General features: G+C 45.9%; 2 protein-coding genes across 15 annotated transcripts in view; one reads left to right on the top strand and one right to left on the bottom strand.

The window, feature by feature from the left end:
* Positions 1-16,481, top strand: part of SNX17 (sorting nexin 17) — a 73,933-nt gene that overhangs the window by 23,913 nt on the left and 33,539 nt on the right. The window contains exons 12-14 of one of the 2 annotated variants that reach the window (XM_078767647.1): positions 304-381; positions 2,321-2,392; positions 2,910-3,036. In XM_078767647.1, coding sequence (XP_078623773.1) covers positions 304-381; positions 2,321-2,392; positions 2,910-3,029 — 270 coding nt within the window. In that variant the 3' untranslated portion in view covers positions 3,030-3,036. Of the gene's footprint in view, positions 1-303; positions 382-2,320; positions 2,393-2,909; positions 6,596-16,481 lie in introns of those variants that run through there. The other variant, XM_068100573.2, reaches the window with a different exon arrangement.
* The window catches only part of ATG5 (autophagy related 5), a 78,330-nt gene continuing 68,315 nt past the window's right edge, over positions 6,467-16,481 (bottom strand). For all 13 annotated transcript variants that reach the window (XM_078767657.1, XM_078767652.1, XM_078767648.1 and 10 more), the window contains 2 exons: positions 7,319-7,421; positions 6,467-7,016 (listed from right to left, as the gene is read on the bottom strand). In XM_078767657.1, the coding sequence (XP_078623783.1) occupies positions 6,874-7,016; positions 7,319-7,421 (246 nt within the window). In that variant the 3' untranslated portion in view covers positions 6,467-6,873. The remainder of the gene's footprint in view (positions 7,017-7,318; positions 7,422-16,481) is intronic.

Below are 16,481 nucleotides of genomic sequence, written 5' to 3'. Positions count from 1 at the left end.
GCATAATGGTTGGAATAACAAATCACATGGCAGATGCATTGAGACTACCTAGATTCAACCTCAACCATAATGGAATTGTCAATCCAGGGAGCGATCTCCGCATGGCATTAGTGTGGACCACCGCCCGAAAGGAACCGCCATCTTTCTCTGCATTTATTGCCTTGGTACCACACGGCACGGTTGCTCCACTTCCTTTTTCATCCGACTCTCGACTCTTGCTTTTCGGCTCATCGTGCCATTCCTTTTTGAGGAGGTATCAGCATGACCACTTCTTTTCCCTTTATGTAATGTTGTGTTTTTCAGGCCATCATGATGAGCATCTGCTTGCAGAGCATGGTGGATGAGCTCATGTTGAAAAAGTCCGGTGGCAAGATCAAGAAGGTAACGTCTGTCGACATTGGTTTCCGTTAATCTCGTCAATTAATATTTAACATTTTGATCAAAATTTTCCCCTGTGGGGGAAAGAGAGAGAGAGAGAGAGAGAGAGAGAGAGAGTGTCCACTGATGGGGCTTCATTTGCGTGGCGTGTACTGTGCCAGATAGGCCATCTCACCATTTTTGTAAATAACCAGACCAAAATAAGTCTATAAAAGCCGAATCGAATGTAAAGCATATTTGAAACTTGAAAACTATTATTTGAATCTTCAAGGTCCGACGACTAATGCCAGTAGACGAGATGCCCAGTTCAATGTCTATCCGAGGGACGGCACACACATTGATGAATCGCTTTCCCTGTGAAACACCGGAATCACAGTTTATAGTTGAGCCGGGATTCAAACCCAGGCTAAACAGGTTAGAAGTGAGTGCGCGTACCTCTAGTCTAGGCCATCCTGTCAGCCCTGGGGTTGCAACAAATACTCTAATATGTTAAAAGCAGTTTTGCGTGACATGTCAGGGGTCCTTCCAACTCAAACCTGTTGCACAAGTCTAGGGTAGTGTCCTATCTTGAGGGACATTGTGATTCATCCTTGTTGATGTACACGAAAAAAATGATTATGGAGTCCAGGAACACGATGTTTTTTTTCTTGCCGTCATCATGAAGATCCGATTCGTTCTGCGATATTGGAAACGTGTTTTCTCCTTGTTGTTTGATCTTCGCAAAGTTTGATGTGTGCGTGGGTGTTTGGTAACGTTTTCACCCATTTGTATGTCGGTTCGTCTGTGAGCAGGATATCTCAAACAGTTATGGATGGATGAAACTTCGTGGACAGGCTGCGAACGTGACGAGGCCAAATTCATTAGATTTTGGTGAAGATTCAAATCTGGATACTAGAATTGTTAAAATTATTCTTCACTATTGTGAGATGGGGCCAAAAACGATATAGAGCACAATATTCTTTAAAAGTTGTGGATGATTCGGACAAAACTTGATGGATGAGTTGAGTCAGTGACGAGAATAAGCGATTTGATTTTGGTTCAGGTCTGGATGCAGATCCGGCCTGTCAGTGGTATACAAAATGTAAACTGTTCAGCCTGGTGGGCGGAGGTATGCGCTCTACCAAGTGCGGTCAGATGTCAGATGTCAGATGCGGCCTGTCAGATGTGGCCTGTCAGTGGTATACAAAATGTAAACTGTTCAGCCTGGTGGAGGGAGGTATGCGCTCTACCAAGTGCGGTCAGATGTCAGATGTCAGATGCGGAATGTCAGATGCGGCCTGTCAGATGCGGCCAGTCAGTGGTATACAAAATGTAAACTGTTCAGCCTGGCGGAGGGAGGTATGCGCTCTACCAAGTGCGGTCAGATGTCAGATGCGGCCAGTCAGATGCGGCCTGTCAGTGGTATACAAAATGTAAACTGTTCAGCCTGGCGGAGGGACATATGCGGCCTATCAGATGCGGCCTGTCAGATGCGGCCTGTCAGATGCGGCCTGTCAGATGCGGCCTGTCAGATGTGGCCTGTCAGATGCGGCCTGTCAGTGGAATACAAAATGTAAACTGTTCAGCCTGGCGGATGGAGGTATGCGCTCTACCAAGTGCGGTCAGATGTCAGATGCGGCCTGTCAGATGCGGCCTGTCAGATGCGGCCTGTCAGTGGAATACAAAATGTAAACTGTTCAGCCTGGCGGATGGAGGTATGCGCTCTACCAAGTGCGGTCAGATGTCAGATGCGGCCAGTCAGATGCGGCCTGTCAGTGGAATACAAAATGTAAACTGTTCAGCCTGGCGGATGGAGGTATGCGCTCTACCAAGTGACGTTCTAATTGTGACTCTTTTGTTCTGAGGGTGTCTGGCATTGGCCTCAGAAGGCGAATTGTTTGTGTAGTTAAAAAAAAGAAGTTTTTAGTTGTTCATGTGTCTGCACATTTTGTCTTCCTTGCAGCCTACGAACAAGAACTCGAAAGCCTTGTCCAACAAATTGGAAAACAAAGGAGGATCACTGTTTGCAGAACAGGTTTGGTGTTTTTTTTTTCTGCTTCTTCCGTTTCTACTTATTAAAATTTCGCTTTTTAAAATTCATCTGGGCGAAGTTGTAATGGCTAAAAGGTGCAAGCTACTTTCCAGGTACAAGAGACAATGAATGGGATAGTTGTTTGAATAATGAAACGCAGGTGCCCGAGGGCCTTGTCTAAGACCTCAGCTTGTATGTAAGTCTCACATTTATGTCTTCTTCCGTAGTACGGATGTTTGTACTTCTGAGCAGTACGGATGTTGAATTTGGTAGACCTAAATGCCTAGTCGCTCACCATGTGATCAGCATGCGAGGTCTAGCTCCAGAATGATCGTCTACCTGTCTAATTCTAGAATGGCCTCTTGCCTCTAACCGAGTTTGCCACCATGTACCTCGCAAAGTCAGCAACAATGAATCGTGTAATTGTGAAGCAGCTGCATGTTCTGCTGTTTTGTTCGTTTCAGACGGTGAAATCCGCAATAGGATACGGGGTTTGTCCAACTGTGGTGCTCCTTTGCAGGTACAGCAGACACCTTTGGCGGCGGTTGGGTTCCGAAAGAGCGGCTTCGGGGGTGGCAGAGGAGGTAGCAGCTGCGTCGGAAATGATGCGTTTGAGGGCATTGGAGACGATGACCTTTGACTTCCAGGTTACCGTCCCAACTGTGCTTCTATCAAATTTACCACATGATCAGCATTACACAGAAAACGTTTTTCCTTTACATTTCAAAGAAAAAGAAAAAAACAACTTGTTTTGAAGGACTTCTTTCTTTTTTTTTTTCCCCCCACATAATTTGTCCTTTGCTCATCTTTGTGGGTGGTGGAATAACGATTTTTCGTTTTCTCCAGATTTAAACCTCATAGATTTGATTAAGTTTTACAAAACGATCTTGCATTCGGTGGTCGAGTTGTCCAGCCATAGCAATTATGCATTTTAAATATTTGCATTGCCGCGCATGCGCGAGATCCACAGCCAATGGCACCTGACGACTTTGCAAGATGGGATTTGTGCTCCACTCGTGATTCACATTCGCTCTGATAATTTTGGCCATGTATTCCTCGTCTTATTAGTCTCGAGACCATGATTAAGGCTCTGCCATGGGAATTGTTCTGCGAGGCCCAACTAAGGGGTTAGGCCTTTTGAGTTCCAGGCAGGAAGTTGGCCAAACACCTGGGGCAAGCGCCTACTCTTCGCAAAACACCTGAGGGATCCTTGTGTCCACCAACAATCGATGCCGTCCGTCCTCGATTTAGCATCCCATCTGACGGACGGTGCACCCATCGATGCAACACCCGACCACCATAGTATGTTGTCGGGTTACGAATGGTACGGAGAGCACAAAGGCGCGTGCTTTGCCTCTACGAGTCTTCGCCGTACCGTCGGATGACTTTCATATTCCTTTTACATCGACAAAGGATCCATGAAGAGGAAGATTTAATGTTTTCTTGACGTAGAGGCTCGCAAGACGAATAATGTATTTGTAAAAACGATGAAAGTATTTATAACAGCAGGAAGCTGTGTTTAAACGATCCGCCATTTGTCGTAGTTTGTGTAGAGAAATTAGTGTAATTATAAATCCTTGCGGAAATCGACAATTTTATTTTGCTCCCCGGACGGTGATTCTGTTTACTTTGATTGGCCACCAGCCTGGTACGATTATGGCTTCCGGTACATTCTTGTCATGCCAGCCGTGTTCGGGCATGTTTTGTTTTCTGCGTTAACAGACCGTCGTTCCTGCTCGGTTGGCCGCTCTCTGTTTCATGTGTGCATAACCTGCCACGAGTGCCATACTTTCATTCCTGGGCCTAGGAGTACCTCGAGCAGCTTTTGATGGGCGCTCGTCGTCACATCTGCGACATGGGTATTCACACTCAACTTTGGACATGAAAGGCAAGATGCCGGGTGCTTGCCAGCAAGCCATGTGGCACGGCTCTTTGGATTAGATTCGTGTGCAGGCCCCAGTACAGCTGCAGTCAAAGCCATGCAGTGTCGGTCGCATTTGAGCAGACAATGGTAAATGCACCAGTAAGTTGCTGTCTGCGTGAAGATTTCTCCACATCTGAAATGACAAGGCATAAAATGATCTGCAGCGCAATGTAGGGCCTACTTAAAATAAATAAATAATGCGTATCAGACATGGCGTCGGTCGGACCCACGGAGGAACTTTCTTAATATGGCTTCGACTCCATTTTGAAAGACCAGCAACATCCTGTCTGGGTTTTCTTGTGTCGAAGTGCATTGTCTGTTTAAAACATGGCCGAAGCGTCTGTTGATTCGAGGTGTACATGCGAATCGTCCAGCACAGGCGAAGTGAATCCTTCGAGAGCGTTTTAACGTGAATGCTAACTAAGTTTTCCTGACCGACCTAAACCAACCATCTCACCTGGTCTGCTGCCATTCTGTCCATTTGTAGCACACAAACGGGCCTTTAGAGTCCTGGCAAGGTTTGTTTGGCTGCACACTTGTACCTGATGGTGCTGGTACGTTGTCCATTGTCAATATCAAAATCTTGCGTTTAATTCCCCTCAGGTATAAAATACTATTTTTGTCTTAAAACCTCAAGGTGGTAATTTGGCCTCGATGGGGGAGGACTGGTGGTAGATGATACCTTCAAATTCTTTTTGTTGACAAACGAGCATCACGAATGGTTCAACATCCTTAAGAGTTTATTATATTCTTATGCTTTATGCCATATGACAAGATGCCAGGCTAATGGCAATGTCTTATTTTACAATACCAATTTTTTTTTTTTCCCACATTATGATTCAATGTAAAATTTGGAACCGAAGTAATATGCGTACGGTTTTTTGTATTCATTTATTTTGATTCGAAAATCGATCAATCTTTCACACAAAGGTCAGAAGATGAGTGATTGACATCGGAACGACGTGATTTTTAACGTTTGTGAAAATGATGTGATCTGCTCGAGCTCGAGTCGTGTTATTGCATTGCTGGATCATCTCACCTGGTCTGGTGCCGCAGCACATCACCTCTAGGTGTAGGTTTAGTTGCCTGTTTGTGCACATATGCACTTCGTAACGTGTATTTATGTAGTTTCTCTGAAAATGTGATTGATATTAGGATTTTGTTAAATACAACATAACCCCCCCCCCCCCCCCCCCCATTCCTCTCCTTCTGGGTAGCCATATTTAATAAGGCATTCATAGTCCGTCTGTCGAGTGTGAGTAAATTTTGCTTTACTCGCACCCACATAAACCGTATCCATGTTAACTGTAAAAACGCTCATATGGGGCATGGTTACTGCACCAGCCTCCTGCTCCCAAGAGTGCAGTTCTAATGCACTCGGCCAGTTGTAAAGCAAATTGATTGTGATGCCGAGAGCTAGGGCTGCATCACCAAGTACATGAAAATTGCCAAAATGCAATAAAGTGAGTTTATTCGGTCATAAAAACCGTTTGCTTTAACATGTTTGACCAGTTTTTGGGTGTCGCTCTGCCTCTTGAGGGTACCTCTTCAATTCTGTTGTTGAGGCACTCAAGCTGAAAGGTCTGAATGCCAATTCTAATTTTATTTTATAATCTAGGAGTCGAGATAACATTGATAGGGAAGAACGTATTTTCTTTGTAACTAAATACGTTGCCAATTTTTTTTTTTTTTGAATGCTTGTGTTTATAACACAACAGCATTGGCATCCTTACCCAGGGAGTCGCTCGGGCCACCTTGTCCACGCAATGGGCAGTACTTGGATGTTCCATGGGACTGGATGATTAGAATAAGTTTGTGCTTCCATTTCATGTATTCAACACCACGTTGAATGTGGAGACAGAGACAAATCCGTGCAATGCTTGCTTTGAATGATTCGCTCGAACAGTTTTGTTGCAGCAGTTTGTGTCACATTGCGAAGCATTTCCTCGATTAGGAAAACAACACACAAGTCTGCAAGGCCTGTGACAGTTGATGTGACGTTTTCTTGGCCTATTTCTTGCTAACATGCTTGAGCTGAATGCGCAGCCCACTGGCACTGTGAGAAGAAGCTTTGCCACTCATGGTATTTTGTTTTTTTTATCTTCCTCCTGGTGAAAGCAAACTTAAGGGTTTGCAATAAGGTACACATAAAATAAATCAAGATCTAATTTTATTTTTTACAAACTGCATTGGTCCGTAGTAGCACCTGTTTGGAGAACGGTGTTTAAAACCATGTAAGACTTGTTGCAATGTGTCAAGGGAAATAAAAGTATGAAAGACTAGTGTAATGGTTTGTCCTTCCCCCATCTTCCTCTCCCATGTACCAACACTTGAATGCTTGATATCTACAAATCTTAAAGATTGGACAATTGATTATTCTTGGATGAGTGCGAAGAAAAGTTCACTTTCATACAATAGGAGGTTTAATGAAAAATACAAAAAGTATGATTCGTGAAGTCTATAATGTCATGTGTATTCAGGAGGAGCAGGGGCGGTGAAGATGATGGTTGTATAATTTTGTACAAGGATAAGGAAACAAGTTTGCTTTACAAGTCTTAAATCAGCAGTGGGTTTTGGGAACAGGCACCAGGCACAGGTGCAGGAAGTTGTCAGGGTAGCTGAGATGTTCGCTCAACCACTGTAGCGGGGTGTCGAGGGGTGGGCGGATGCCGTGAGTCACGATGTCGTAACCATGCGGTAATCCTGTGAATGGGATAGATCAGGAAGGCGATTCAATGAATTCCTGTTTCTCTCAACACCGACACACCGATTGCAACAGGATGGAGAATTGCTTTGCAATACATGCAAAATATTTCAACAAACAGATGTAGATCAAGTCGCCTTAATCAAATCCAAAACACAGCGTTTCCCTTCTTTCGTCAGCACGTAGGCGGCAAAAAGCCACAGCATTTCACAATGCGAGTCGCATCCTATGAACATTTGTTAGAATCAAAATGAGATTGTGGCAAGCAGAACATAAATGGTTCGAGAGAAAAGGGACGCACCACCAGGAAGTACAGACTGCAGGAGGTCTTGTAGGGTGAGCATCTGTCCTGATGGTCTCGTCGGTCGCATTAGGCGCTGCATGTATGGCCGGTCGCTGTCGGCCTAGCAATGCACATTTGTTTTTATTTTTTAAATTGCTGCAAGAATCAAGTAGTCAAATCAAGACTCAGCAGTTTACTATGTGAAACCTCACAGATTAAAAAACATGGAAATGATAGGAGTTCATTGAACACCAGCCCGTGCAGTCTTGAGAAATAAGGACATGGGTGGGTCCGCGAGCAGCAAATTTGATTGGTCGAGATGATGTAAAATGCCTTAATAATTTGTCCAAGTACTGCTAAATGGAAGGGTTTTGAAAGTGTCAAAAGGCAATTTGTGTTCTCCAGCATTCATGCATATAATTAGGTTTACTTCCCATGAAATGGAGTAACCTATTATTACTGCTGGAGTTTTTCTTATTATTATTATTATTATTATTCTTCCGCCCTATTTTGCACCTCCGAAAACTTCATAATTAAGGGTGTAGTACTGGTGAACAGGTGTTTTTTTAATTTTTTTTTTTTTTTTTTAGCTGAACAGTTTCCTTATAGTCTTATAAACAAGAATCATGCTATTAGAGGTCATAGAAGTACCCCTAATTATTGAAAAATTCAAATTTCAATTCAATTCAATTCAATATAATATTTTGCATGAAATTTGTTATAACTTGGGAAATGCATCATTCTTTTGGGCTGAAATTTGGACAGGATATTCAGAATATCACTTCCTTTAAAATGATGAAGGCTTTTGTTTATAGGAGTAGCCATTGTGGATTTATTGAAGGACAACCAAGTTTTATCTGGTAATTGGCATAATTAGCTCATTAGTGAACATTTGACATAATTTCACAAAATCCTCATCAGGTAGTAGAGTAACACATGTACCAAGTTTTGTGTGAAAATAATGATGGGTGACATAGAAGTAGAAATGTTTTTTTTTTTGTTTGTTTTTTTTTTTTTTTGTATACAAGATCGAGGCTCGTGAAAGAGCGAACATTAATCACACAGAAAGACAAACCGACACATAAAACATATAACATCGGGAGCGGTAGACAAGATGGGGAGAGAGGGGGAAGGACACAAACACAACATTTGAGAGCAGGGACCGAGAGACATGGAGACATCGAGAGATCTGAGAGAGGGCGAGGGCTTTGGGGGGGGGGGGGGCATGGGAAGGGGGCGGTGGGAGAGGTATAAAACATATGGACACTGCCAGGACTTCCAGGAAAGAAGTTGGAATTTCAAACAAGGTGGATCTGGGGTGAATTAGCGGGGGTAGAAAAGATCAAGGTTTTGGATGGGGGAAGATAAGAGATGGTGGTGAACAGCTGTTTTAAAGACCTGGAGGGAGGAGTGGGATTGAAGGGAGTGAGGGAGTTTGTTCCAGAGGCGGGAGAAAAGAGGAATGAAAGAGTGAAGGTGAGCAGAGAGCCGAGATTTCGGCAGTTTAACCATCAGAGGGTTGCTGGCAGATCTTGTGCGACCTGTAGGAATATTTGGGGGACAGAGCACAGAGAGAGCTGGGGGTGCAAGGCCGGAGAGGAGTCGGTAGAAGACAGAAAGACCACCTACCTGCCTGCGGTGAGTGAGTGAAAGGCCCTCAGAGATAGCTTCATCGCGGGAGATTCCAATAATTCTGAAAGCTTTGGTTTCAACAGCGTGAAGCCGAGCTAGGTGTGAGGCAGGAGCACCGGCCCATAGGGGAGAACAGTATTCCATTGAGCTGCGGATGAAATCCTTGTATGTGGTGAGGAGCTCAGGTGTGCCGAGGAAGGACTTCGCACGACGGAGGATGCCCAGTCGGCGACTGGCTTTGGAGGCCAGCTTGGAAATGTGGTTTTCCCAAGAAAGATCATGGCAGATAGTGAGACCCAAAATCTTGAGCGACAGAACTTCTTGGAGAGGATTGTTGAGAAAGTAGATGGGAGGGTTGTCCAGTCGATCTTTTCGGAGAGACATAGTAAGAGTGTGAGATTTGTCAGGATTGAAAGACATGTTCCACTTGTTTGACCAGTCTGTAATTTTGTCCAGGTCTTCAGAGAGTGAGGAGGCAGCAGACTGCCGATCTGAGGGAAGAGGAATGGAGCGGCAGAGAGTGGAGTCATCAGCAAAGAGATAGAGAGGATTTTCGAGAGAGTCAGAGAGATCATTGATGAAGACCAGAAAAAGCACGGGGCCCAGAACACTGCCTTGGGGAACTCCAGCCTGAACAGGAAGAGGAGATGAGAGAAACCCATTCAGGGCCACACGTTGACGACGACTAGAGAGGAAGTCCGCCAGCCATGTGTGGAGATTTCCATGGATACCAAAGGAGGAGAGTTTGGTGAGCAGAGCGGGGTGCCAGACCGTGTCGAAGGCACGTGATATGTCGAGGGAGACAGCTCTAATTTCCTGTTTGGCATTGAGGACCTCCATCTATTGTTGAGACAGCAGAAGCAGCATGTCCAGAGTAGAGTGACCTGGTCTGAAACCAAATTGATGATCAGAGATCAAGCCATTGGAGAAGAGGAAAGATTTCATATCCGAAGCAATGATGGATTCCATGACTTTGCTGATAATTGGGAGAAGGCTGATTGGTCTGTAGTTGCTAGGATCTGTTTTTGCACCTTTTTTGTGCAAAGCGGTGATGTTGGCTGATTTCCAAGCAGATGGCAGTTGACCTTGAGCAAAAGAGAGGGTGAAGAGAACAGAGAGAGGGTGAGATAGAGCAGCAGAGCAGGATTTTAGGACCCGTGGGCTGATGCCGTCGGGTCCAGTTGCAGAATCAGAGTCGAGGGTTGACAGAAACTTTTCCACCTTGTCAGGAGGAAAGGACACGGAGTCCAGGAGCAGCAGGGTACGACTGGGTATGGTGGGTACAGAGAGGGATGGGTTTGGGACACAAGATTTAGAGGCAAACACAGAGTTGAGGCATTCAGCTTTTTCACGTGCGGAGTCAGCTGTGTAGCCGTTTGAGGTAACGGAGGGGATGGAGGGGGAACAAACACCAGAAACGGATTTGACCAGACGCCACCAGGATTTGGAAGAGGGAGACAGATAAGAGAGTTCGGTCTTGAGAACGGAGAGATATTGTTTCCTGGCTCTCCTGAGGGTGGACACACACTTGTTTCGGGCTTTGTGAAAGGAAATGAGATTTCCTTCCGTTGGATTTGCTTTCCAGGAGACGAAGGCAAGTTGTTTCTGGGCAACAGCCTCACCACAAGATTCCGTGTACCATGGACGGGAGGAAGGGTATGACAACTGAAGACGAGATGGGATAAATCTGTGCATGAGAGAGAGCAATTTACTTTGGAAGAATTCCCAGGATGAGTTGATGTCAGAGGTGGTAGAGATGGGAGACCAGTCCAGATGATTGATGGCTGCTTGAAGACCGTGCCAGTTGGCCTGAGTGAAATGCCAGACTCGTCGACGCTGAGCAGGCTCCCTGAGGATGGTCAGAGAGATGTCCACTTTAACAAGGACATGATCAGATGATCCGATCGGAGCAGAAGAAGAGCAGCAGACATTTTCAGGGAAGTTAGTCATAACCAAGTCCAGAAGAGAAGATGTTCCGTTGACTGAGATCCGGGTCGGGAAATTGACAGATTGTGTCAGTCCCAGTGAGTCGCAGAAGTCCTTTGCTGAGGAGCCATGGCTGGTGAGAGAGGTACCCACACCCAGCCAACTGGCATGATGACAGTTGAAATCACCACATATGAGGAAGAGAGAGTTGGGATGAGTAGATAGAAGTTGGTCCATATCATCAGACAGCGAGATGTAGATGGAGTCATCACTGTTTGGTGGACGGTACAACACACATATGAACAAGAGGTGGGAGCGAAGGGGAAGCCGTAGCCAGAGGTATTCCTGGGGGTGAGGTGGAGAGAGTGCAGTGCAGGGCGAGTGAGGAAGAGAGTTTTTGATAAAGATAGCAACCCCGCCTCCAGGACGAGGCTCAGGTCTATCATACCGGAGGAGGGAGTAGCCCGGGAGAGATACTATGGAATCAGAGACATCATAAAGGAGGAAAGTTTCTGTTAAGCAGATCACGTCTGGTTTGACAGAAGCAACCTGTATGGAGAGATCAGTTAAGTTTGAACGAAGGCCCCGGATGTTTGAGGTCCATACCGTTAATGAAGAGGAAGGGGGAGCATCAGATACAGAACAGGGGGGAGGAGGGGTAGGGTAAGATTCACGTGCGGACAGATTCCATGATTGGATTCATTGGGTGAGCCACAATGAGGTGTTATTTGAGGAGGGGGAAGAGCGAGGCAGAAGGTTGGGGGAGATGGAGGTGAGAGTTTGAAGGGGGAAGAAGCGGGGAGGGCGCTTTGAGGAGGGGGAGTGAGAGGGGGGAAATTGAGAAGCAATGAGGGTGGGGAGATTTGAAGGGGAGGGGTGAGGGGGGAGTTTGGGAGGGAAGGGACAAGGGGAGGGATTTGAAAGGGATGGGATATGGGGGAGATTTGGAGGGGAGGGGTGAGGCAGGAGTCTAGGAGGGGAGGGGCGAGGGGGCGTCTTGGCGGGGAGGGGTGAGGGGGTAGTTTAGGAGGGAGGGGGCAAGGGGGGAGATTTGAAAGGGATGGGTGATGGGGAAGATTTGGAGGGGAGGGGTGATGGGGAAGATTTGGAGGGGAGGGGTTATGGGGAAGATTTGGAGGGGAGGGGTGAGATTGGATTTTTGAAAGTGTACGATTTATGGGAAACGAACATTTATTGCAAAATGAGTTTCTTGTGACCTTCGAGTTAAAAATACTGTTATGAATTTGGTAGAGCAATATCTAGAGCTAGGTAGATCTGAATAGGTAGGTATTCGGCTGTCGTGACAGGGACTCTACATGTAATAAGTTCTTGATGTTTAGGCGGTTGTCGGGGTAAGATGTATGATTGTGGATCTACCTGGAGGTCCGAGTGTTAAATAGTGAGGGATTAAAGGTAACGCCCCTGTGAGTCTCACCTGGTAGTCAAACCTCTGTCCATTATGGCACTGCAAACCACATAAACATTAGTTAGGTCCTTAGCGCAACATTAAATAATTCCCTTTCCCTGACATTGACTTCGTAATAAATAGACAGGAAACCAGGCCAAAAACACCGCCACGGTTGGCCGCCGCCGTTCGCACCTCAAAGGCCCACCAACCTCGCGTGTTACGTGTTACAAAACGACCGCGGGGGGTCGCGGACGGGAGATGTCAGGAGTCGCATGCCGCAGAGGGCGTGACCTGGGCGAGTTGGGAGGCTGTGATTGGCTGAGGAGTGCGCCAATGTGACGTCATCGGCCACCAATATATGCGACGGTCGGACGCCATTTCAGGCAGTTGAGTTCGTGGCAGTCCAGAGAGTACACAGGGAGTTCGTTGGAGCACACAGTCGACGCGGAGACACAGTTGGTGGAAAAAGCTCCCCGAAGACAGTTGGGGGAAAAGCTCCCCGAAGGCAGTTGGTGGAGAGTTCGTTAGAACACCAAGCACACAGAGCACGCGGCAGTTCGCAGCAGTTCGTTGCAAGTCGAGCCCTCCGTTGAACCATTGGTGCACGGGCCTTGTGGAGATCGTCCTCGTGTGAAGCTGCTGGCCACGCGTCGGACGCGTGGTGCTTGGAGCGGGGCCTCGTGGAGCTTGGAGCGAAGGACCTGGTGGCGTGCGATCGGGCCAAAAGGAGCGGTGTGGACGGCCGCCACCAAGACAACCAAAAGACAGATAAGCCGCATCCGCGTACATTTGAACGACGTGACGTGTTATTTTTGTATTCATAATCTCCCTCGTATCGTGTTTGCTGTCAGTCGTGTGGGGACGTCCCGATTTAGAGATTAGATTTACCGGCGCGGCTTTTTCACTGTATTACTATTCGATAATAAATCCTTATATTATTTTCTGTATATATATCTGAACGCAGTTTTCCTGGGTGTTTGATTTTAATAGGTAAGGTTGCGGAGCCTTCGCTGTGTCCCGCCATTCCGCGCGTTTGTGTTGAACTTGAGTCCGCCATTGAGTGTTCGCCTCGGGAGTTAAAGTCTCGCAAATCGGCCATCCGTAACTGTGGTGTTAATCACAGTTGCGTAACAATACGTTTAAGGACGCTGGATGGAGGATGAAGTGCAGGAGAGTTTAGGGAATGTAGAAAAAAGGCACTATAGGAGATGGATATTTTTTTTGGGATGAATTGATTTGGTGAGCAAGTCGAAAGCAGCCTTTTAAAGAAGAAGAAAAAGGTGTTATAAAATATGACGGAATACATAACTTGAGGGGAAAGTGTAAACATTGAAGGTTAATGAGTGAAAACTATCTGGGGAAATGGGGGAGAAACACGTGGTCGAAGAACGAACGAACGAATAAGAATGAATAAACGAATGAGAACAGAGAAGGAAATGTGTTTTTTTTTGTTTTTTGAGTTGAGATTTACACAAGGAAGTAGGCTATGGGTGAAAAGACTGGGAATACAGAGAACGAAAGTTATTGGATCACAAACGACGGACCGCTGAGAGAAAAACAAAGCCTCAAGGTTGTACAGTGCACACTGTACAAGGCCTCAAGACACGACACGAATTAACACGATTTTCAATACAGGTATGAAAGATTTGCACCGAAAAATCTTCGTCGGGACACAATATACGTACAACACCATAAATAAATACAGTTTTAACGAAAATACAAATGGGAACAATCACTTAACTTCGATTTCAAATCGTTCGCGACGCGGCAAAGGCCTTGCTCGCGACACGGCAAACAGACGATCAATTTATGAAAGATAAACACCGAGAAACAACCAAAGTTGCACACAATAACTTCACACACCGAAAGATAAATACAGTTTCGACAAAATACAATTGTGAACAGACTTAACTTCGAAAAACGTGGAGACCGTGTGGAGCTTCGAAAATCCCTCCCACCGTCTCCGAGATCTCGCGAGACCTCCCTGTGTTCTTTGTTTTTCCTTGTTTTTTATTGACGGTCTAATTTATGCAAATTATATGCATGTAATATGACAAAGAAGCGTTGAAACTGGTCTGAGTTAAAGCCAAGATTATATCTTTCAAGAAAAACTGAAAATTAGATATTAACTTGACTTTGTTTTTGTGTAAAGGCCTTTCAAAGGTACCTATGTAGTTTTCTCAATTTTTCACCAGTACTACACCCTTAATGTTCTCAGCAACCGCTGGTCGGATTGACAGGAAATTTTCATCAAATGATCGTCTTGGCTCCTAGAATTTTTTTAATGCTAATTATGACGTCATAGGTCACGTGGTATGGGCGCCATCTGGCAAAACACATTCAACTTTGCCCCTCTATCTCCGAAACGGCTCAATGGAAAAATTTGAGGAATGGCTCATTCTAAAGAACTCTTCAATGGGAACAAAAGACATGTGTATCGAGTATATTAAAAATGCTAACGTTAAGAGGTTAGAATTCGTCAAACAAAAAATTTTCTCCCCCGAAAATGGGATTTTTTTCCCAGATGCTTAGTTAAAAAAACTCAGAATGAAAAAAATTTCGAAGTCATACGTCACATGGTTCGGCCGCCATCTTGTTTTTCGTGAAAAAACACAAAAAACCCTTTTTCTCCAACGGCTGAACGGATCGAGCCCAAACTTGGCATGCATATTCGCATACCCGTGACGAATAAAAAAGTCAATGAGCACGACGTCATCCAACACATGGTTTCAGAGTTATGACGTTTTAAAACTCAAACTAGAAATGGTATCACCTCCATAATTTGTGGAGATATCGAGTGGAAACTTTACACAAATGTTCCTCATGGGGGGATGTTTCAACGTTACTTGAGACGTTTTGATAAGTCACATGGTTTGGCCACAATAAATAATGGAAGTTAAATTTTAAAAAGCTTGTAACTCTTGAACCACTGCATGGATCGACTTGAATTTTTAATGCAATGTCGCTCTCATCAAGCGGAACAAGTGTGCAAAATTTCAAGATGATTGGATGTACGGTCTCAAAGCTTTTTGTGTGTGTGGTCTTTATTGTTGAAAGAAGAAGAAACCTACCGTTTTGTCCTTCCAGAACGTGATCACGATAACGCGATCTCCCGCGGTCATTTGAACCTCAAATAAAATTCCATTTGCAGATTTCTCAATAGATGAGGTCTATTAACAAACGAATGAAACAGATTTGCTCAAATTCTGACTTTTTTTAACATGATCGCATTCGACATAAAGTTGTGAGCAACTAAAGAAGAAGACGAATCGTTTAGCTTCTCAGATAAAATAAATAATTCTGTCTCTGCAATTTCAGGTTAATTTTCTTTTTAAAATGGCTTTTTCTGCAATCAGTGCATGGATACGTGTGGATGTGGGTGTGGGGGGGGGGGGGGGATATGTGTGTGTGTGTGTGTGCGGGGGGGGGGGGATGTGTGTGTGTGTGTGCGGGGGGGGGGGGGATGTGTGCATGTGTGTGCGGGGGGGGGGCGGGGGGGGAGGAGTTGGGGTGTGCATATGGAGGGGGGGTAGATGTGTGTGGAGGTGGGGTGTGTGTGTGTGTGTGTGTGTGTGTGTGTGTGTGTGTGTGTGTGTGTGTGTGTGTGTGTGTGTGTGTGTGTGTGTGTGTGTGTGGTGGGGGGAGGGGGGGTCTGGGGATGTGTGTAAGTGTGTGTTTGTGTGTGTGTGTGTATGCACGTGGGGATGTGTTCGTGTGTGGATGTGCGTGTGTGGGGATGTACGTGTGTGTGTGTGTGTGGGGGGGGGGGGGGGGGTGGATATGTGTGTATGTTGGGGGGGGTTGGGGTTGGGGTGTGCATGTGGAGGAGGGGGGGGGTTGGATGTGTGTGTATGTGTGGAGGGGTGTGTGTGGGGGTGGGTGTGTGTGTGGGGATGTGTGGAGGGGTGTGTATGTGTGGAGTGGTGTGCGTTTGGGGGGAGGGGGAATGTGGATGTGTGTGTGTGTGTGTGTGTGTGTGTGTGTGTGTGTGTGTGTGTGTGTGTGTGTGTGTGTGTGTGTGTGTGTGTGTGTGTAGATATGTGTGTGGGGGGAGGGGGTGTGTGTGTGGGGGGAGGGGTGTGTGTGTGTGGGTGTAGGAGGGGTGTGTGGGTGTAGGGGGGATGTGTGGGGGTAGGGGGGATGTGTGTGTGGGGGGGGAGGGATGTGTGTGTTTGTGTATGGATGTCTGGATGTCTGTATGTGTGTGTGTGTGTG

Source organism: Myxine glutinosa, chromosome 13 (genome assembly GCF_964187855.1).
Source record: "Myxine glutinosa chromosome 13, kmMyxGlut1.1, whole genome shotgun sequence".
Taxonomy (NCBI): domain Eukaryota; kingdom Metazoa; phylum Chordata; class Myxini; order Myxiniformes; family Myxinidae; genus Myxine; species Myxine glutinosa.
The sequence above is the reverse complement of the archived record's forward strand: the minus strand, read 5'-3'. Positions and strand labels throughout refer to the sequence as shown.